The sequence below is a fragment of the Dipodomys spectabilis genome, unplaced genomic scaffold (assembly GCF_019054845.1).
Source record: "Dipodomys spectabilis isolate Male_0828 unplaced genomic scaffold, ASM1905484v1 ptg000108l, whole genome shotgun sequence".
NCBI classification, from domain to species: domain Eukaryota; kingdom Metazoa; phylum Chordata; class Mammalia; order Rodentia; family Heteromyidae; genus Dipodomys; species Dipodomys spectabilis.
In genome coordinates this window covers 16693497-16717020 of record NW_024870785.1, presented here as the reverse complement: position 1 = coordinate 16717020, position 23524 = coordinate 16693497, and the positions used below count along the sequence as shown (strand labels likewise).

Below are 23524 nucleotides of genomic sequence, written 5' to 3'. Positions count from 1 at the left end.
TTATTTTACATTGGAATGTTAGACATTTCCATGTTATTAGATTTAAAAGCAATATTGCTTTATGTGATAGGTTATGCACACATTCTTTTCTTTATTGTTTTACTAGCATACATTTAGTGGTACAAGGAGTTTTCATTGTGTTATTTCCACACATTTATACAAGGTATACCCATCAATCTCAGCCCTCTATCACCGTCCGTTATCCACTCCTGCTTCTTGAAACAATTCACAATTTCTTCTTAATTAGCAAGTGACGTGTTATTTCTGGAATTAATATCTTTATTAAAAATTTACTGAAAGTTTATTATCAAAATTGCTGTGGAGGTATAAAATGGCACTCTGGATTTTATAATGCAGAGTGTATTAAAAGATTGACAGTTCACCTACTCAAGTTCTGAGGTACATTGGAAATTGTGCTATGAAACTGAATAATGAGGATAATAGGCAGCTATTGTCTTAGGTCATAATAACTTTTTCCTAGAGAAAGATGGAGTTCTGTCCACCTGAGCTTACCTTTCTAGGATCTCAGCACTCCCCAATTGTGCACATAAGTAAAAGTCCACATTAAAGAAAAATAACCATCAAACTTTCTTGTCTCTGCCCTATTCCATCCTACTTGAGCTCTTCTTCCTGGTTAGGTAAAATGCTCAGGAAGTACCGAATGAGAGATGATTATCTGTTGAATTCATTTGTCTGTGTCTTTATGTATTCTTGCGCATGTTACAAAATAGAAGTTGAACAGCAGTGTGAAAAATCTCTTGCCTGAGCACTGAGTTGGAGGATGTGAGGAGGCTGAAAGCCTTTTTGTTGTTTTAAAAGTTTATTTGACTGTATATTAGTTTTTTTGCCATAGTTGTCATGTTAATTATTATGATATGATTTTAGCATTGTTAATTGTTGCATCAATGATTTACCTTAGTTGGATGAAAATAATTATCCATTATTTGAACTAGCAGACTACTTGTGTGCTAGTTGAAATATTTTTCTTCTTAAAACTATCATATCATTTTATAAAGGGTTTGTTTTCTGCATAGGGACACAATGACATTTATACACTTTGAATGAAAATAGTATTTCGTGTTGATTAAAATCAAGATCAAGAAATCAGTAAAACCAAATATTAAGTGGGTTCTATATGATGTAGGGCAAATGCTAAGTTTTACTAGGGTAGTAATTGAAAGGTCTAGGTTCTGTGTATGTATTGTTGTTCTTAGCTTTCACTTATTGAATACTGTTTTTCTCTCAGTTACATTTGAGTCTGTCTTTGGGTGCTGGAGGTGAGGAATCAGACAAAGAAAAACAGGAAATGATTGCAATTCATTCTGTCAACCTGCTGTTGAAAAGCATAGGTGCCACTTTGACTGACGTGGATGACCTGATATTCAAGTAAGGCTTCAGTTAAAGTACATGGGGAAGCATTTGTACCTGAGGTTTCTGAGATTCTCTCCATTTTTGCAATATTATCCTAGAATATTAGTAAACCCTACAACTTATACTAAATCCATTCTGGTCATATGCCTATCTTACATGACAATCCAGGTAAAGATACGCTTCTTCAATTATGCATACCTAAATAATACATGAATGTCAAACAAAAATGTATATTTAATTGTAGTACATGATGAATTGACTGTGTTTTGCCACTGAATTAGGTCTAGCATTATGTAGCAATAGAGTGAGATTCAGTATAATTATATAGCAAATGTAGAGCTAAGAACTCCATGCTACATATAATGAGTGTTTATACCAGATAGGTATACATTCAATAACTATTTGAAGAGTCAAAAAAGGTATGAGTAAGAATATATCATTGGAAGAAAATAAAATTCTTTTAGATTATTACTGTCTTACATGTGCACTAATAAGTTTCAGAAGAAATGAACGATAAAATATATAAAGCAAACTGAGAAGACTTTAAAAAAGTCAGATAAGTTTGACTACATAAAAAGTGAACATGTGGTGGGGCACCAGTGGCTCACACATGTAATCCTAGCTGCTCAGGAGGCTGAGATCTAAGGATTGCAGTTCAAAGCCAGCCCAGGCAGAAAAGTCCCTGTCAGACTCTTATCTCCAGTTCCACTCAAAAACCAGAAGTGACACTGTGGCTTAAAGTGGTAGAGTGTAGCCTTGAATGAAAGAGCTCAGGGACAGAGGCCAGGCCTTGTGTTTAAGCTCCATCACTGATATTAATTAATAACTAATTAATTAATTTTTAAAAAGTAAATGTGAAGGCTCAGTGGTGAGCACTTGCCTATTTTGATCCCAGGATTTGATTCTGAGGTTTGATCCTAGAACTTGTCCATAAGAGACAAGTGCTCTACTGAAAAACCAAATGAAAAAGTCCTCCACCAAACTACTGTTTAACAAACTCAATGAAAACAATTAAAAACAAAAACTGAGGATATATAATAGCATATATAAAAAAAGGATGAGTCATAGTCTTAATAAGGAAAATCTAAAGACTCAGTACATAGTAGCCAGAAGACACTAAGAGCATTTATAGAAAGGAAAGATAAAGTAGTAGATAGATATTATTAGATAGTACTTACCAATGAATACATGCAAATTAAAGCAAATTAACACAACAACTAACAATCCTATGTTAGATGGGTGAGTCTAAATGAGTACATTTAATACTGCCAGTGTGACTGAAATGCTATGTAGAAAAAGCCTAAATGTTTTGCTGCCTTACACACAATAACTTTTTCTTTGGGACTTCAGCTCAAAAAATAATATTGAATGTAGCCAAAGAATCCTAGTCATTGACGAAGAATTATTCCTTGTGACTCTGGTACATGATAGAATACTGTGTACCCATTCCAAATGGTTATATGGATTTTGAGTAAAGATAGATAGATATTTTTTAAAAATTATATAGAAAAGATGAGAGAGAATCCAAAGTGTGAGATGAGAAGAATGAACTTAAAGATCTAGCAGAGGGTAGTGTCATGGTTGGCTTTTAGTTGTGTGCAGTGCTAAGGATGGAAGCCAGGGCCTGGTGCACATCAAAGAAGCACTCTTATCTTCTGAGCTATACCCTATCCCTATGGGTGACTTCTAAACACCACTTTATCCTTTCTGTGTGTTTATGAAAAACTTACATGGCACTAAATTAACTTTAATAACAATTTTGTTACCATAATATTAAGCTGTCAACCATGAATTGCTTGTGGTAGAGGTATGAATTTAATTGTGAAGGAATTGCTCATTGTAATTAGTTATTATTCAAATTAAGTCTACTTTTTCTGAATATTATCTTAGTATCCTTGAATCTTTCCTTTTTCTCTTCCTAGACTTGCTTATTATGAAGTTCGATACCAGTTTTACAAGAGGGACCAGCTCATGTGGAGTGTTGTTAGGCATTACAGTGAACAGGTAATTTTCTATCATTGTAGTCCTTTCAGGGTTTATACTTCACAAACTATTAAGTGAATATCAAGTGACTATCAAGGAAGGAATGTTTATGTAATTTAATCCATTTGTAATCTTATTACTTAATGGTTTTATTAATGATTAATTTATTTCTTTCGTTTTACCAGACTCTGTACACTTCCTGTTATGATTGTATCTTTACCACTTTGGGAAAGAATAATGATTCAAAGTCATTACTCCTGAGTTAATTAGTGACTGTAGTCTGCAGTCTAGTAGCATTGCTGGAGGAATTCTGAGCCAGTTTCTTCCCCGCATTGGTTTCTCTGTGGTTAGCAGTGCCTACAGAGGGGTGTTGCAGGCCACTTGGGAAGCATTGCCGTACCATGCAGGCTGCAGGATGGTGTTCCTTTCGCATCCTCTTCTGGAAGATGTGTTTTCTTGTGGTATTTATACATAGCATGGTCATTACAAGGATATATTCTCCCTTATTTTGCTTCTGGTTACTGATTATTCCCTGTGGAGTTGACTTGTAATACTGATGGTAGATAATATTAAAGCAACTAGTGATTACCAAATTATAAGTTCATTGAATATGCATATATATGAATATATATATATATATATATATATATATATATGAATATACTTTCATGCCAGGTCAATATAACCTCTCATTTTGTAGCTGAGGCTAGTAGAAACCAAGTGACTTATCCAAAGTTATATAACTGCTACATGGCGGGCTATACCTACCTAACACTTATTGCTGTCTGATTTGAGAGCTCCATGCAAAGTGCTTGGGATAGGGCCTACTCCACTGTGAAAGATCAGGTGATAGATATGACGGTGGTCATTCCTCACCACTTTCCTATAGCAGACTCAATTTAAATAGTACCCCCTTTTTTTCCTATTGCATGGTGATGTTGTTTCAACACTTGTCAAGTACTTAATTTACTTTGTTTTTCTTCTTTAGTTCTTGAAACAGATGTATGTCCTTGTATTGGGTTTAGATGTGCTTGGAAACCCATTTGGATTAATCAGAGGTCTGTCTGAAGGAGTTGAAGCATTATTCTATGAACCCTTCCAGGTATTGATGCTTTATTTGAAAATATAGATATAGAAAAATGGAGGTTTTAGTTTTCAATAGAACAAGTAACAATTTGCTTTTAATTATATCTAGAAACTAAATAATGCTTAATAATAAATGAAATGTAGTTTTATTTTAAAGTGCTTGGGATGACATTGAAAGATTGTTTAAAAATGAAAGGAACACTACCAGAATGCTTATCTAAGTGATGACACATGGCCATGTTTTCTGTGATTTAATATAGTTAGAAGGGTATTAAAGTGCTAGGTAGATTAAAAACTCTTTGAAGGCTGTTTTGCTGTGGTCGAAAGGACTAAAAGAGCCAAAAAAAACTTTGTGGTCATGTATAGTTGCTTATGCCTGTAATCTTAGCTACTTAGAAGGTTGAGATCAACCCTGAATGAAAATGTTCTTGAGACCTCCCCCCCACCCATCTCAGCCAACAAAATCTGTGTGCATAGTGCATAGTATGGCACATACCGGGCACATCCCAGTCACAGGAAGCAGAAATAGGAGACTCATTGTCTGGCCTGTCCCAGGCATTAAACACAAGACTCTATTGAAAAATAATAAAAGCAAGAAGGGCTGGGTTGTGGTTCAAGTGGTAGAGAGCCTTCGCAGCAAGGATAAGGCCTTGAGTTCAACCTCCCCCCCCCCCCAATACTTCCAAAAAAGAAGGGATGGAAAGAGGGAATGAGAAAGGAAAGAAAGGAGAGGAGAGAGGAGAGGAGGGGGAGGGAAGGAAAGGGGAAGGCTGACTTTACTCCATATTTGAGATTTTATCATTCTCATTTTTTTCTGTGTGGTCCAAGAGCTCAATGTTGCGAGGGTTTAGGAGGACAGAATACAGGATAAGTGGAAGGAGAGATGGAGCTACGTGGACTCAGCTTGTGACCAGTGCAGCTGGCTTTGGCAGTCCAGTAGAACCTTGTGCTGGGAGGCCAGCTTCCTATAGTGATTGAAGCCAGTGATTTATGCCCTCCTAGGTATTGCTTTCTTGTTAGGATATCGTAGCATAGTGTGGACTGAAAATATTTTTTTTAATCACCATAATGTTCTATCAGTGTTTTTTTACACATTCTTTTTCATGAAAAACCTTAAAACACTAGATTAAAAATCTTAAACTTATATAAATTTTAAATGGTAAACTTCTTTTGGGGTCAGGGTGCTGTTCAAGGTCCAGAAGAATTTGCTGAAGGATTAGTGATTGGTGTAAGAAGTCTCTTTGGGCACACAGTAGGTATGTATCACCTACTTGATATTTATGTGTATTTTTTCTTATGTTACTATAAAATGTTTATGAAAAGCAGTTACTATGTTCAATAAAAAAAGATTACTTCCCTAATAATCCCTTTTAGAAGACCAATTTCTTTGTTTTTGAAAATGGCCTCCAGGGTTTTTAAAAATGTCTTTGTAGTGTTGAATCAATATTCATCATCTTAATGGATGGCAGAAAACAATATCTGAATTTTTGTGTGAGACTGAATTTTAAGCACCTGTTAGTTTAAAACAGTGCCTATTGTGTATTATGAGGATGCTTCTTAGGAACCAATGTGACTTACTTCTCTGGGCCTTTCGGAAGGTGGTGCAGCAGGAGTTGTGTCTCGAATCACTGGCTCTGTTGGGAAAGGACTGGCAGCAATTACGATGGACAAGGAATACCAGCAGAAAAGACGAGAAGAGATGGGTCGGCAGCCTAAGGACTTTGGAGACAGCTTGGCCAGAGGAGGAAAAGGTTTCCTGAGAGTAAGCCTCCTGATGAATCTTCAGGAAACTGAGCTTTTCTATATGTACACTTTCAAACAGGTTCTCTCTGATGAGTCTAGCAGTAGTGAGAAATAGCTCTCCTGCCCTCGTGTTTCTACCCGAGCTGCCCCCACATCCCCATAGTTTTATGTTTGGGCTGCCCTGAAGGTACAGTGAGGACATGTGGGCACCAGTGGGGAAGGTGGGGAAGGGGCTGCAGAGAAATGTGTGAAGAGCAGGAGCTCTTCAGGCCGTCTGCCACCCACCTTTTCTGAGGGGAGCATGTGCCAGTTAAGTGTGATAAACCAGAGCTGCCTTTCGTGACTTCAGTTTTACATACTTTCAAATTTTACACAAGTAACACAAATACTGCTTAATTATACCAGTGCTGTGTGAATGGTCTTTAAGTATAAGAACACGTAAGGTATCCTAAACTAAAACTGTAGGTGAGACTAGAATGCTCTGACTGCTTCGTAACTCTTTTCAATCTTTTCAATTTCATATGTGTCCTTTGATTCTTTTGTGTGTGTTTATAAAATATTGATGTAATTTTAGTGACTATAATTGATAGTTATTAAGTGTGTAACTATTATTAATTTTGAAAATACTTTCAGGAAACCACATCTGCTATTTGAACAGTGATTTTTTAAACGTCTTTGAAGTGATTTATTTTGTCTTGTTACTTGCTGTCTTAGGGAGTTCCTTTGATTTTGGTTTCTAGACCTACATGAAGTTAAAGAACACATCTTAATCAGAATTTATATTTAGATCTTAAAGATCATTGCACACAGCTCACTTTTACTGAGAACATGAAGCTTAAAGATTGGAGACTGTCAGTCTGGGGTAGAGGTACTACTTAACATGTATAAGGCTCAGTCCTCCTGGGTTCAATCCCTACTACCTAAACAAGACGTACCAAAAAAATCCAAACAAACTGACCAAGATTATTTCTTTAAAAACAAAACAAAACACAACAAGCCAAGGTTGTTCATGCTCATAATCCCACTACTTAGGGGGTAGAGATCAGGAGAATCCCAATATCTGGAGGATCTCAGTTTGAAGCCAGGTAAAAAGTTTGCAAGAAATAATGTACACCCATCATCTCAGCTACATGGGAAATATAAAGAGGAGAATCAAGCTCCAGGTCACCCAGGAGGCATAAACTTTGAGACCTTATTCAAAAAAATGAAGCAGAAAGGCTAGTGGTATGGCTTCACTGTAGAATGCCAAGTGTTAGGCCCTAAATTCAACCTCTTGGTACCACCAAAAAAAAAAAAAGTTGGGCACTGGTGGCTCATGCCTGTGATCTTAGCTACTTAGGAGGCAGAGATCTGAAGATCTCGGTTCAAGCCTGGGCAAGAAAGCCAATAAGACTCTTGTCTTCAGTTAACTACCAAAAAGGGCTAGAAGTGGAGTTGTGACTAATCTTGTCATCTGTTTTACTGCTCTTTCTACTATTCTTTCTGTGATTTGATATTTGTAAAATCAAGTGTTTATTACTTGTAAGTGTTAAGTGTATATTACTCATATCATCACTAAATCCTTAGTCTTTAATGAAAAGGTATTTCTGATATGTCTGTAGAGACCTCTAGTGGTGGATTTAAAATTAAGTCATTCAGTCCAAACTATGATTGATTTCTCTTCCAGGGAGTTGTTGGTGGGGTGACTGGAATAATAACCAAACCTGTGGAAGGTAGGTGGAAAATATTTTAGTCCTGTACCAAATCTTAAGAGTATGTATGGTTATTGCTACTAGATAGTTTGATTGAGAGGATTACTGAATAGAGTCTATATAATTAATATATTTTTCTCAAAAGCAGACATAGGTAGTAGATGTGATTAGACTTTGAATGCTGTTTTCAACAAGGCCATTGGGAAATTAGATCATTTCTGGTGCTCATATTGACTTGGGTTTCTTTACTTACTTTTAATCCTGTTAAAAAAGCAAATGGCCCTCTGTACATCTCCTTTATAATAGCAAAAAAATGCATGAAAAGAAAATAGAAGATAAGAAATATAACAGATAACAAAAAGCTCTCAACTACCACTGCATACTGCTCCATGTAAGGAGAGGACTGATCTTCTGATGATTTTCACCTTCTAATCACCGTGTCCTATGAGTACAGAATTAAGTCTCAAAATGATAGAAGAAGCTAAGCTTTCAAAATAAATAAATAATAATAATAAAGCAAATGGGCCACTCATGGCTTATGCTTGTAATCCTAGCTATTTGAGAAGCTGAGATCTGAGGATCACAGTTTGAAGCCAGCTTGACAGGAAAGTACATGAGTCTTTTATCTCCAATAAAACTACCAAAAAGCCAAAAGTGGAGCTGTGGGTCAAAAGAAGCTCCAAGACAGCTCTCAGGCACTGAGTTGGTCTCAGGACTGACTCACACATGTGCTAGCGCGTGTGCGTGTGCACAAACACACGCGTGCACACACACACACATGCAAATGGTATTTAGTGCTACAGTCCCTATCAAAATTCCTATATGGTTTATTTATTTATTTTTGTAGAGAAAGATAAGCTGAATCTAAAATTTATATGTAATTCAAAGGATCCCAAATAACTGAAACAATCTTGTAAAAAGAAAAAAAAAAAAAAACGGGGCTGGGAAGGTGGCTCAGTGGTGGGGTGCTTGCCTTGCATACATGAGGCCCTGGGTTCGATTCCTCAGCACCACATAAGCAGAAAAAGCCAGAAGTGGCTTGTGGCTCAAGCGTAGAGCACTAGCCTTGAGCTGAAGAGCTAAGGGACAGCACCCAGGCCCAGAGTTTAGGCCCCACAACCAACTAAAAAAAGAAAGAAAAATCCAGAGCAATTGGAAGACTTATATTTCTCAATTAAAAAACTTCTTAGAGAATAAAATTATAGAGTAAATTTAAGATTGATACTGGCACAAGGATGGACATTAGCTGCAATTGAGAATCCAGATATAAATCTCTACAAGTGTAGTCAGTGGGTGTTTGCGGAAAGTGCCAAGATAAATCTAAAAGTCTTTTAACAGATGGCACTGAGACAGTTGGACATTGGATGTGCAATGAAATTGAGTCCTTACATTGTCTATGAACAGTGACTAGCATGGATAAAATACCTAAGCGTAAGAGAGACTTATAAAACCTAAAAGAAAATACAGCAGTTACTTTTAATGTTGGGTTAGATATGACCCAAAAGCACAGGTGACAAAAGAGAAAGTAGGTAAGTTGGACTACATCAAAATGAATAATTTTGTACCCTCAAAAGCACCATCCAGAAAGGGAAACAACAGTCTGTGAGAATATTATTGCAAATCATATATTTAATAAGGGACTTGTATCTTCAATTTATAAAGAACTTATATAATGCAATATTGAGAAGACAACACAATTTAGAATGGGTGAAAGAGCTGAGTAGACACTTCTCCAAAGATGTTTAAATGGCTAGTAAGCGTATTTCATTAGTAGAGATGGCACAGTATGCCTACTGGGATGCCTATAGCCAAGTGCTACAGTAGATAGTATGTCTACAATCAAGTGCTAACGAGAATGGGGAGAAATGGGAACCTTCGTGCACTACTGGGGGAGGAAAATAGCCTGGCCATGCCTCATGGTTAAACATGAGCTGCCACCTGACTTAGCAATTCTACTCCAAGATATAGACCTCAAAGAGTTGAAAACAGGCATTCAAACAAAGACTTGCATGTGAATGTTCATAACAGCATTATTCACTATAGCTCAAGGGTGGGAAAAAAGGCCTAAACGTTCATCTCCTGATGCATGAGTAAATAAAATATGGCATACCCATACAATGGAATATTATTCAGCCATATAAACAAACTATGCACTAGTTAATATTACAAGAAAGATTACCTTTCAACACATGATGCTCATGATAATCCACATATTGAATGATTGCATTTGTATAAAATGTTTAAAAGAGCCCCGTCTGTAGAGAGAAATCATCTCTGAGTGCTTGCCCAGGTCTGGGAAGGGAGTGGGACAGAGAGGAGGTTAATTGGGTGGAATCAGGTGAGGAGGGATTGGGGGAAGTGGAAAACTACTTATAATGGACACAGGCTTCTTTTTGAGATGAATCAGATTTTCTAAAATTGATTGATCATGATGATTACACAACTTGAATGTACTGAAAAGCATTTAATTTGTCTATTATGGGTAAATTTTATGGCACATAAAACTACAATAAAATTATTATTTTAAATATATTGCTTGTAAAACATGTTGATAATTGTCATAAAATAATTTTTTTCTGGCCAGACCTCCCAGACACAGGTACTGATTAAGACCCAGTACTTCCAGACTTCAGCATGAATCAGGATTATGTGGTGTGCCTCTCAGAGCATATATTGCTGGTCCAAACTGGTTTCTGATTCAGTAGGTCTGGAAAAAGTTGCATTTAACAGATGAGAATCCTCATATATCACATGAATATTAATTCAACATGTTTAGAAATACGATTCTTGTAGCTTCTTAGGTTTTTGTTGAAATCATAGTTGCTCGTTTAAAATTATCTGAATGCTCATTGTCTTTGGTTTTCTTTTTTTTTTTCCGTCTTTGGTTTTCTGAAGGTGCCAAAAAGGAAGGAGCTGCAGGCTTCTTTAAAGGAATTGGAAAAGGTCTTGTGGGTGCTGTGGCACGTCCAACTGGTGGAATCATAGACATGGCCAGCAGTACCTTTCAAGGCATTCAAAGGTAAAGGAGTCTAGGGGGAGGGTATGCTGCTGCATGCTAATTGTTGTTAGGATACATACACAAATTAGATATTTGTCCTGCTCTTTAAGCCCAAGAGCTCTGTAAGGTAGTAGAGTGCCACGGTATTTGGGGGAGAGGGTGTTTAAATGGAACACGTTTAATTGATATCTACCCTATCTTAGTTTCTTTGCTGGTCACCAAGAATTCAAGTAGATGACTTAGTCTCTCTTTATTATTTGACATTTTTCTTTTAAGAAAAGAATGGATTTACCCTTGAAATCAGATAGACTTGGAGTTAATACTTTTTGTTATTTGGAGCAAATTACAGATGGCTTTTTAAAAAATCAAATAAGATAATCAGCATCTGCATTTGTATTATTTTGAAAGATTTCCCCCCTGTTTTCTTACTCTTTTCCTGTTTCCTAATTCAGGGTAGCAGAGTCAACTGAGGAAGTGTCCAGCCTCCGACCGCCTCGCCTGATCCATGAGGATGGCATCATTCGTCCTTATGACAGGCAGGAATCTGAGGGCTCTGACTTGTTTGAGGTAAACTGCTCTTCAGGGTCTTGAGGGAAATGGAATTCTAAAGGTTTTAATGACCAGAATTCCATGGGTAGTTCTTAAAGTTCCCGACTTATGAACTTCTTTCAAGGATTAGACATGGTTTATAGAGTAGTATTTTATTATTTGTGTTTTATTTTTAATGTGACATGTTAAATGGCAATGCCTTGCAATTTTTTTTTTTTTTGGCACAGGATCCAAGCTTTTTTGTGCAGACAAGATAATGTTAGAAGAAGGCATAGTCTCTGTCACTATTTCTTTGGGCAGTTCACTTAATTAATGTTGCTAGTCCTGCTTTCTTGCTTTGTAGCTAGTTATTAGAATTACTCTGCTGCTTTTCTTCCCAACCAAATCATTTTATTTACACTACTTTGTAAGTCTAGATTTATTCAGCTATATAGAACTAGAAGAGAGGAAAAAAGATTATATGTTATTGTAATTTTGTTGAACCTTAAAAATTAAGATTTTTAAATATTATTTAAATGATATGTGCATACATTAATTGTTATTCGCCCATGACTGACTTTCCTCCAGGGGAAGTTTATTAATATTTTCTTACCTTGACTTTAAGATAAAAATGACACTTCATCATTTTTAGCCTTTGGTTTTTATTGTACATGATTACCTTTTATCTTTTTGCATGCTTCTAACTTTATTTTCTTTCTTTTTCTGCCTACACAGCAAGAACTGGAAAAACAGGAGTAAATGTTTCCTATACTACTGCTTGATTTCATCCCTAAAACTCAAAACAAACTGTGGTATTGACTGTGCGTGAATTAGATTGAGAGTCAATTTTAATGAAATTCTCTTTATAACTCTCACTCTGCCTGAGTTTTTTATAGTAGTGGCTTGGCTACAAATAAAAATGGTACCATATATGATAGTTCTGCACAGGGCTGAGAGATAAGAATAAAACATTCAAGGATGCAGGAAATCAGCTCTTCTCCATTTTCCATTTCACACTTTCACTGTCATTTTGAAAATTTCATCTTTTCTTGTGTTCACACATATTTTAGGTAAAGCTGGAAAGCAAAGATGTATCTAATCTGGTGAATGTCTTCTTTACATTTATGAGTCCTAATGATGGACTTAACATAAATTTCTGCCTCACACATCACACTTAAATTTACTCAAGTTGTGCAACTATTCACCAGGGTTTGTGTTTTAAAAACTTGACAGTCAGTTGCTCTGAAACTGTCCTTTGAGACCTCAGATAAGATTGTCACATGAGAGTTGGCCTTTCAGTCTCTCTCTTATTTTTTTCTTCTTCAATCCCTAAGTACTACTGCTAAATAAATGGCAATAATTTTATAATGATATTATATACTTTTAAAATCTTGAGCATTCATGCTTTTCACACATTGAGTTTCCATATTGGTTATATGTATTTCATAACTATTAGTTTTAATGCAGGTAAATAGAAGTAGAACTTAAAATTTGCAAATTGGTGGTAATCAAATATATTTTTCTTAAAAATTGTTTTCAATTTTTCATCCATAAGGAAGATTCATCTTAATGAGAAAATAATTACAAATTATCATTTTGAAGTTTGTGTCCACATTGTTCTCAAAATAAGCTGTATTTTACTTTCCAATTTTATAAATGATGCAGATGTTTTATTTGATTTGACAGCATTTACAATTTTCCCTAAAACTGAGACCAAAGCACAGACTTGATTTCTAGCACATTGCATATTTGAAGACAGTGGAACTGTCGAGTTGGATTATATACTTTTGTAACTGTAGTTATCAAAATAATTGATTGAATGTTTCACATTTAAAATAAGCACTTTAAAGAACAAAAGGACATCCAAAGACCAGACTGTTCAGGTTTTAGGAAAGAGAAGACTCCTGTCCTTAGAGAATGGAGCTCAGTGGTAGAGTGACTATCTGGCATGGCAAAGCTCTGGGTTCTAGCTCAGCACCACCAAAAAGAAAAAAGAAAGAAAATGAGAAAGAGAGGAAGAGAAAAAGAAGGAAGGAAAGAAAAAGAAAAGGACTGTACTTAAGGGACCAAGTTATAACAAGATATGTAAATGTTAAAAGTACCTGACAAACATTTCGCGTGCCTGAATAATGGAGGGTAGTCAAACATGTACAATTTTCTATGAGAATCAAGCACAATTACTAATTCAAGATGCTGCCGTCTCAGTCATGATTAATAACTACCCTTCCTATTACCCTTGGGTAAAAGTAATGTTTTTAATTTTCCTGGATGGTACTATGTTTTTAATGAGACAACTTTCAGGAACATCTGGTAACTTACAATTTTTGTTCTTACTGTTTACTTTTTGTTTATTTAGCTTCTTACTAACCTTTGCCTTGTGATTTCTGTTTTTACAATTTTATGTCAATAAGCACAAAACTTTGTAAAACTTTATTTTAGTTAAGCACAGTCATCTTATGTGTATCTTTTTTAGTTTTTGTTAAGCTTAGACAACCTTTTAGTTTCACTGCAGTTTTATGACAATTACTGGAAGAAGCAGAACATATATTTCTGAGAGGATTAGGTAGATTTAATACAGATGTTGATAATTGAGGAATTTAGACTATTTCTCCAATCTTTTTTGCTAATCTTTGTATCATCAGTTCGTTGAATAAGAAGTATTTATTACTTAGACTCTGCCCAATACACAAAAGAAAACAGGCTTCTGTCCTTAAAGGACCAAACTTAACAAAATATAGAAATATTAAAATAATCCTAGAGCATTAAATTATGTTATCTTAGCTCTTACTTTAAATATCCTAGTTTATTTGGGGATCTTTTGATCTCCATTTTCTCCCAAATACTCCTCTGTATTCTTTAATACTCAGTTTTGAGAATTACTAAATCATATATGATATTTTCATAGAATATACCTTTCAGTCTTCCAGGATAATTACTATTTATACTGTGCAAACACATTGTATGTGTGTATGTATGAATGTATGTATGTATATGTATGTGTGTGTATATATAACCAGTCTTTGATACTTATTTTTATTTTCATTCTTATGATCATTCAAGATTTAAAATGGTGATACTTGCCTTTTCTTTTTAAATCTGCTATGTATAGAAATGCTTCATTAACATTAAAAATACTTGCATTACCATTGGAGGTAACCTTGTATTCTGTGTTTACCTATCTTCTATTCCTGGCATTTAAGTGGTCTCTAATTGTATTCTAACAATGGGAATGTTGTAATATACATCATTATACCTTTTGCTTCTTTATATTTTATTTCCTTAGAATTAATTTGGAAAATAAAGTGAATGAGTAAGGGCCCTTTGCAAAATATTGTTAAATTCCTCAATTTTCATTTTGAGAAGGCGGAGTGAATATATGTATTTATATACATATATATCAATATATCAGTGAATCTTGGACTTCAGTGCTTTTTTAGTAGAACTAAAAAGGTTTTCTAAAGTATAAATCATAATTAAGAGCTCTCAATGGTTGAAGCACAATAACCTGATAATTAATAAAAACATATACAAGATGGAGAGTAGGTAGGATTTCTTGTACTTGGATTTTGAATTTAAATACTTCAATATTATTTAAATTTTAAGCTGAAGAAAATGCATTAAATTATTACAGTGCATTGTTTTCTCACTTTCTCTGAAGAAATTGAGGCATGGCAAAAGATCTTAGCTCATTCACATAGGTGAGCTGATGAGGCAAGTGACCACTGCTGTAAATGGGCCTCCTCTCAGAGCCTTTTCCCCAGGATGAGGCGTCACTTTCATGGGGATTTCTCTTCTTGTTCATAGCTTTATGTACTTCTCAAGAAATGCTTTGGGACCAACATCTTTCTAAAAATGTGTAATGAAGCATTGAAATATAGCATCAAGTGTACTTTTTTTTCTGCTTGTGGTTATGTTAATGTTACTTTTTAATAATACTGGCATTGTATTCTTGGTTATAAAATATTATATGCTTTTACTCAGTGTCTATATTCTGCATTTTTATGTGTATTAATCTCCTGATCTTTTATGCATTATAATCTCTACAGTGCTGTTAGCATTTATCAAGAACATTGTTTTCGTCTTGTTAATGCATGTTCAACTCAAATCCATAGTTATAAGATAGTTGAAAAGGAAATATTTTAATGTGTGTAATTTATACTCGCTTTATCCTATGCTTGTATTTGTCTTTAGAAATAAACTGCCAACTATTTTGAAATCTTAAGAATTCTTCATATTCATATTAATGTTAACATTACATTTTATTTTTTAATCAAATATAATTTCATATATAAGTACATTATTTGATGCACATTTAATTTTTACAAGTAAATAATCAAAACCAGGAAACAGTTGGATTGGGCTTTCTCATGTGAAGAATGTCTACCTCTACCTAAATCAGTGGTGGAGTCTTAGCTATTAAGAGGTATCACAGACTCCTCAAATATCTGATTTTTAAAAAGCTTTATTAAACTCATTATTTCAAAGTTGTACATTCTGTATTAGGCAGTTCATAGACCTGTTCCACAGTCTGACCATCTTTGTAAAAGATCCTGAAACGTTAATATAGTAGTTTTATATTTATGTTTGTGTTCCTTAACTAAACTGTGTGACTATTTTTGCTACATAGTTTTAAATTTCTGTTACTGGACACTAAAACATGTTTTATCAGAAAATTATTTGGTAAACATTTGATGCCTAGTTCCTTTTAAAGCATCAGTAGACTTAATTTATAAACATTCTATGAATATTTTTAATATACTAGTATGTAGAATTATACTTCCATTCTAATAAAGTTTTTGTAACACTGTAATTATAACTGGCTATTATATAGGTATTATTTGAATGTGTGTGTGTGTGTGTGTGTGTGTGTGTGTGTGTATTTCGAGCATTTGTATTCCCAAATCTCATTCTTTCATCTTTTTCAGAATCATGCCAAAAAATGGGAAGGTGAGACTTACCGATACCACTGTCCTGTTCCTGGAAGCAAGAGGGCAGTCCTTATGGTTACAAATAGGTACTAATGTCAAGCAATTTTTTTAAAAAATAAGGCTTAGTTGTGTAGATAATAAGAATTTTGAAGGCTAAACGGCAGAGGATTTGGAGACATGTTTCAGGAGCAAAGTGATTGTTCTCTATAATCATAAAAATGCAGATATAGATAGGTCCTTGGAGGTCATCAATTCCAACCCCCTCATGCTAGAGATGCTGAAACTGAGACTTCACACAGTTTGGGTCTTATCCAGCAGACAATCAAGACAGGAGGATACTGCAACAGTTGAATCAGAAGACAGTGAGAGCCTGGATTATGCCAGAGATGAATGAAAACTTGGTAATCAGTGGAGCATAGGAAATTGATAGAAATACTTGATCTGCAGTTCTCAGCAGAGAAATTCTGCTATTAAAATTTTGGGCTTGGCTCAGACTACTGGGCATGGAAGGAGTTCAGTGTGCCATAAGTACCAGTAGTGCCCTCCACACCCATAAACATCTCCAAACAACGTCTAGCAAATGGCCCAGTGCCTCTGACCTTGGCTAAGATTAGAGCTAAGAATTAAAGATGCTGTTACAAGGCATGGAACTGAGTGCAACTGACTATGTTCAGTATCTTTAAACTCACTCTTTCCTTGTCCACCCAAGTGCCCTACCATTGTAGGTCTCTTTCATTCTTCTCCTGCTCCTATGGTCCCCACAGTCAAATCATGGTCATCTTCTATGTGACATGCTCTCAGAGGAAGGTCTCTCAAATCTTACCTGAAGATTTTTATCCAAATTCCTATCCATCCTGTGTACATGCCATCTACATACCTACCCACCCACCCATCTCTGTCCTCTGACTACTGAGGTCTCTCCATCTTGCTGCCTCAAAGCTGTCAGGTGCAATATTAAGAAACAAAAAATAAGAAACGTACTTTTTTCTCAAATTACTACAAGTAGTACCACCAGTCTGTGTGGTACTTAAACTCCAAATCAGACAGTCATCTTGTATTTTTCCTATTCCACATTCAGTCGGCCACCAAGGCCTAACTCTTAAGTCTACTCACTCCATGTCCGTTCTTTAAATTTAGGTCCTCACCACTTCTGGCCAAGGTAACTGTTATGGTCTCTTTGGACAGAATTCTAACATTGTTCCCAGACTCCCCCAAGACAAATAAGATAACTAGGATAACTTTCTCTTTTATGACAATTTCAGAAACAAAGCCAAAAAAAGTAAGTCTCAAAAGTAGTGGGTGTGTGACAACTGGTAGAACAGAACACTGGCCTTGCTGGCGCAGGGCATAGGGTCAGTCCCCAGGCACCACCACCACCACCAAAAGAAAAGAGACTTTACCTTCCCTTCCTTCTTTCTTTAACACTTACATAAGTATTGAATTCCTTCCCTTTTCTAGTTTTACCTCTGTAATAGGAACTTAAAATCAAGTAGTGTTACATCAGTAATTTAATTAGTCTGATTCACAGTGTGAGAAATCAACATTACTGCCCTTTAAAAGAGTATGTTGTGTTTTTTTTTTATTGCTGTTGAGTAAAATGAGATACTTTCTCTGTGACTCAGTGCTTTAGCATTGAAGTGTTCAAATCTGATGTTCATTAGTAGTCCCAAAGTGAATCTTTGCTGACATTTGGGGTTTATGACATTTCCTGCACATTCTTTCTTGACTGGAAGGCATAAATGACTGACAGTGAAGAGCAATTAATAATTTTCCAAGTAAACCATTTTCAAGGGTGTCTTATCTTTATGGCTTTCCAGATGAGAGTAGCCTGTTCCTTACATGTCTTAAAGGTGATTTCCCTCTTGAGTTTTTTGGCCAGTTAAAGAAAACAAAAGTTTGCTTTCTTAAATTGTGCCAAATTGGGAGAAGGAGAATTTTGAAACTCTGCTTTGATAGAATATGTCCTATCTGCTCTCCACCTGACAGTTATTTATTTTTAAAGTAAGATTACTTTTTTTTATTAGTGCCCATTTTTGTTGTTTGTGTATTTGTGCTCCAGCAGAGTACAGTGCAGGGATAATAATTGTGGTTTTGTTTTTCTTTGTAAAACAGGCGGGTGTTGTTTATAAAGGAAGTTGAAATCTTGGGTCACATGACTGTAGATTGGCAGTGCCCATTTGAAGACTTTGTGTTTCCCCCCAATGTTCATGAAAATCTGCTAAAAATTTCTGTTAAGGTAAGGAAACACAGCTTTGGAGCCAAGAATTCATCAAGTGAGTAGAAACTAATACTTTTACTCACTAACAGTTTAAGTACACAAAGTTTTTGAAGATGCAGTATCATCTTTATTGTTGCTGTCATTATACCCTGAAATGTTAAAAAAAAAAAAGTTTGTGTGAATAGTTAAACAGTCAGATGGGGGGGTAGGGGTTCATACCTGTAATCCCAGCTACTCTGGAGGTTGAGATTTTAGGATTCCAGTTTGAAGGAAGCCCAGGCAGAAAAGTCCTTAAGACTCTTATCTGCAATTAACTACCAAAACAAAAGCTGGAAATAAAGCTGTGGCTCATGTGCTAGAGCACTAGCTTTGAGCATAAAAGCTCAGGGACAGTGCCCAGACCTTGAGTGCAAAAGAACAAAAAAATAAACCTCCAAGTTCTCATTCTAAGTATGGTAATTTCTATAAATACCTTGGTTTTCTCCAAATAATTGTCATTTTATCCTTAATACCAAAGTTTTCTTTGCTGTTCATAGAGAAATAAATAAATACAAGAGTAGAACTACCATGTTACCCTGCACTTTTGGATTTAAGCCTTACCTCAGGATGTGTAAAACATCATGATTTAGAGAGAGTTGGTATGAAACCTGATTTTCAAGCTAAGACAGACTGTGCCACCGCATATATTTTATAGTCTCCTCACATCAATGTGAGAATTGATTCAATGTGTTTTCCATTATATAAGAATTTTATCCATCAGCCAAGGAAATTGAAGGAAGTGTTTTTTGATTTGTCAGATGTGATGAGTTATCAAGTGGTGTTTCTGTAGGCTATTTGTCATTGTCTGCTGAAAGCCATTATTTTATACAGGTAGATGTATACGCATCCAATTTCATAAATTCTAACATTTTACATATGCAGTCACTCAGTTTGTATCAGGCTGATTTATTTCACATTATACATGAATATATATTATGGTAGCCTCTTGGTTATAAAGTAAGAGTTGACACTTAAACATGTAATTATAATTAAGGTATGTTTTATCTTCTCAAGAATGATTTCTTTTCTGCCATTGTTTCCTTTGAAACAGGAGCAGAGTCTGTTCCACAAGAAAGGAAATACCAATCCAGGCTATCTCCGGAAAATTTATCTGAAGGATCCCATCACAGCCCAGGTAAACTATTCATTTGAAATGACTTCCCTTCAAAGTTTGTAACAGTGCATCTCCTCCCAAAAGCTCTTCCCGTTATAACTTTGCATGGATGGGTGTGCTTAAAATAGCATCTTGTACTATCCAACCTGAGATAGGAGGTGCTCAGATTTTTGCCTTGTATAGATGCTAACTTCATCCTTGGTGTCTAGACCTGTGTGGAGAGCTTCAGTTCCAGCTTCTGAATTTTTCTCTTTCACCAGACATCCTGAGTTCTTTCCACTTCATGATGCACACTTTGTTTTGCAGAAAGTCTTTAATGCCATTGAGGATGCTCAGTTGGCGAGACATCAGCAGAAACTGATTAAGCAACCCTCACTGAGACTTGTCAAGCCTCAAGTACTATCATAACCACAGGTCTTGGAGGCTGCTACTGGGCGACAAAACTCAGGACTCATTTACCGAGCTAAGGAAGATCTTCCCAGAAACTCTTTAGTTTTATTTTTCTAGAATGGCTGTTATTAAATTTTCCTTTTTCCCCCTTTAATGTTGACTCTTAGTTTTGTAACCATGAGTATGTTAGTAATTTACTTCTAAACTGCTGCCTATACTCGTGAGTAGACCAAAGAACTATCACTTCAAACCCAGAGTGAAATCTTAATACTATAGGGAAGAAAAGACAGTAGGCTTAATTTTAATTAAAGTCTTTACTGAATAACAGAGTTTAGAATGATTAGTGTTCTTTGAAACACTTTAGCCATACAATGTTGGACCCTTTGATATTTATTTAAAAATAATTTGTTCAATAATTCTACCTAGAGAGCATTCTTGGTAAATCAAGTAATGGTTGAACAAAAGCAACTAAAGTAAGAAATTATATGTTCCTTTCTCTTCGTGAAAACATTGTTTTTCTCCCAATAGGACAAGTTTATACTGGTGCTTATTTTTCCCCCTTGCTCTATAATGAAAAAAATGTGGGCAGCCAAACCTTAAAAACAGCTATACCAATTTGTCTGAATGTGACATTCATAAAATTTTAGATGCTCTTTACATACTCTTTTAAGATGAGCTTCTATGGTACCTCTGCTGATAAATGAAAATGTTGCACTTTAAGATTTTTGAGGACTCAGAATGTGTAAAATACAATCATTTTAAATTTCTAGAAATTGTTTTTGAGAAATTAAAAACCTGTAATAGTGTCATAAATCAACACTGCTTATCTGTAAATATATTTTAAATACTTGTTACGAAGAATAAAAAAGCTACAGTTAATATAGAAGCAAAACATAGTATATATAAATACATTGGAAAATAGGTATTACATGTGTTCTTTGAGGAGCAGGCCCATGAAAACAATTCAGTAATATATATATACACACATATATATACACACACAAAATGTATATTATATATTACATATATGTACAATACATAATCTATGCCATACATACATTCCATATATACTATTTTAATATACATTATATACCCCATACTATATAATATACAATTCACATGTCATATATAAGATGTATAAAATGTTATAGGTATAACATTCTGCATACAACGAATACATATATGTAATATTTACTATAAAACATACAATATAGTGAATACATATATATAATAAATCAGATAATACATTCTCTACATTTTATATGCAATATACTACTCTATAGAATATTTTCTATATTATATAAAATATCTGCTGTACATAATCTATACACAATATAGGTTTACCATATATAATATACAATATATTGCATGTTATGTGCCCTATTTGATTATATATCCTATATATCTCCTGTACACTGTCCTATATATTATATACCTTATATGCAATGAATATATGCTATATTTAATATATATAGTGAGCACATCACACATAATATATGCTCTACATATTTTCTCATAATGTGCTGAACATACAGTTTGTTCCTTCATCAATCAGTGATGATCTGAAGGTGCAGGCACACTTGGTTTACTTCATTTCCCCTTGTAAGTGATGGTGGTTCTGTTGTGCTACTCAAGTTTAAGACCAATTTTTTTTACTGTTGTTTGATGTTCAGTCTAAGAAGAGGATGCTGTAATTAATGTCCTAAATGTTAGTTTCTGGTAGTCAGTGCTTTTTTCTGTAAAGAAAAGCATCACATAAAATTTTTGTTTTACATAATTCTATATTACTAATTACTTTCAGTTTATTAAAAGGGATCATTGTAAACATTAATAGGTTATATAAGGGATTATAGTGCACTAGTAGTTTATTCTAAAACTTAATACACAAAATATTGAACTAAGAAAAATCATAGAAATCTATAAGCTCATTATCTCACTAGGCTCTGAAATAAGCTTTCAAGTATTTCAAGTAACATTTCATTGGATGTAATCTCCTAGGACAGAAGCAATCTATTGGGTAAAGTGTAATAAGCTCTGTTGAGTTTTTAAACATGCTCTCAGATAGGTATTTGCATATGAACTGAGTGAAATAAAACATTTGGTAAATGATTTACATGTGTGAAAACATTGCGGGTTTGTGTAAAATATTCAAGTAGTATTTCTTTTTTGTCATTCTCTTTTCCTCTCCTAATCTCATAATGATGAGAAGCTAGATTAATAGAGAGCTTTACAAGATGCCAGAGACTGAGATGGGAGGACTGTGGTTTGAGGTCAGACTGCCTGGGATTTCTATATGAAGCACAACAGAAAAAATATGGATATGATGGTACATGCTTGTCACCCCAGCTTCAGCATAAGTGTAAACTGAAAGATCTTGTGTAAGGATGCTCATGCAGAAAGTGACACTTTATACCAAAAACAAATTAAGCCTGGCCGAATGTGTCAAGTGATAAGAGTACCTGGTAGCCATAGTTAAGTCCGTTATTCAAGCCCCGGTAGTGCTCCTCTCAGTTAGGAGCCGGTTGCCAGTGGCTCACACCTGTAATCCTAGCTACTCAGGAGGCTGAGATCTGAGAATCACGGTTCAAAATCAGCCTGGGCAGGAAAGTCCATGAGAGTCTTATCTCCAATAAACCACTAGAAAACCAGAAGTGCCGCTGTGGCTCAAGCAGTAGAGTGCTCACCTTGAGCTGAAGAGTGCAGGGACAGCGCCCAAGCCCAGAGTTCAAGCCCCAGGACCAACCAAAAAAAAAAAAAAAGAGTAGTTAGGAAAGCCATGTATTAGTTCGGAAACAGGCCTATATACAGGAATTGGGCAAAGAAAGGAAGGATCTAGATTGAGGCAAGGCTTATACTGAAGAACAGAGACCAGAGAGGCCAAGATTAGGAAAATGGAAAGGAAAAACCTAGATACAGGAATTAGAGAAGGAAGAGGCCTAGACTGAGTAAAAGCAGAGGGGAGCACTCTGCCTGGAGAAAACAGAGAAGGAAGAGCTTGCCCCCGAGGAGCCAGAGAATGGAGAGGACCACAATGAGCATCTAGAAAAGGTTGAGGCCTACACTGATGAAATGGGAGAGGAGAGGCCTAGTAGGAGCACCGGACAAAGTTGAGGCCTACTTGGATGAAGTGGAAAAGGGACAGGCCTGCACTAAGGAAGTGGAGCACAGAGGGACACCAGGGAAGGGAGAGGCATAGGCTGATGAGACCTAGTTCAAGTAACTGGGCAGGAACAAGCCTAAACTGAGGAAGGGAGAGGCCTAGTGTGAGTAACTGGGAAGGACTAAGTCTGACCACTAAGGAACGTGGATGGGGGAGAGAGGCCTGCCCTGAAGAACTGGAGCACAGAGAGTCCTAGCCTGACACAGGAAGAAAACAGAGGCCTAGACTGAGGAAATTAGAAAGAAGAAGCCTAGTCTGAGAAAAGAGGGAGAGGC

The 23524-nt window shown here is 35.5% G+C and overlaps 1 protein-coding gene across 2 annotated transcripts in view; it reads left to right on the top strand.

Moving 5' to 3' along the window:
• Vps13c (vacuolar protein sorting 13 homolog C) overlaps positions 1-22198 on the top strand; it is a 148504-nt gene extending 126306 nt beyond the window's left edge. The window contains exons 72-83 of one of the 2 annotated variants that reach the window (XM_042687770.1): positions 1247-1386; positions 3294-3375; positions 4343-4456; positions 5621-5696; positions 6039-6202; positions 7850-7895; positions 10770-10893; positions 11325-11439; positions 16326-16414; positions 18441-18564; positions 19637-19720; positions 20006-22198. In XM_042687770.1, coding sequence (XP_042543704.1) covers positions 1247-1386; positions 3294-3375; positions 4343-4456; positions 5621-5696; positions 6039-6202; positions 7850-7895; positions 10770-10893; positions 11325-11439; positions 16326-16414; positions 18441-18564; positions 19637-19720; positions 20006-20107 — 1260 coding nt within the window. In that variant the 3' untranslated portion in view covers positions 20108-22198. Of the gene's footprint in view, positions 1-1246; positions 1387-3293; positions 3376-4342; positions 4457-5620; positions 5697-6038; positions 6203-7849; positions 7896-10769; positions 10894-11324; positions 11440-12135; positions 14246-16325; positions 16415-18440; positions 18565-19636; positions 19721-20005 lie in introns of those variants that run through there. The other variant, XM_042687771.1, reaches the window with a different exon arrangement.
• The last annotated feature ends 1326 nt before the right edge of the window (positions 22199-23524 follow it).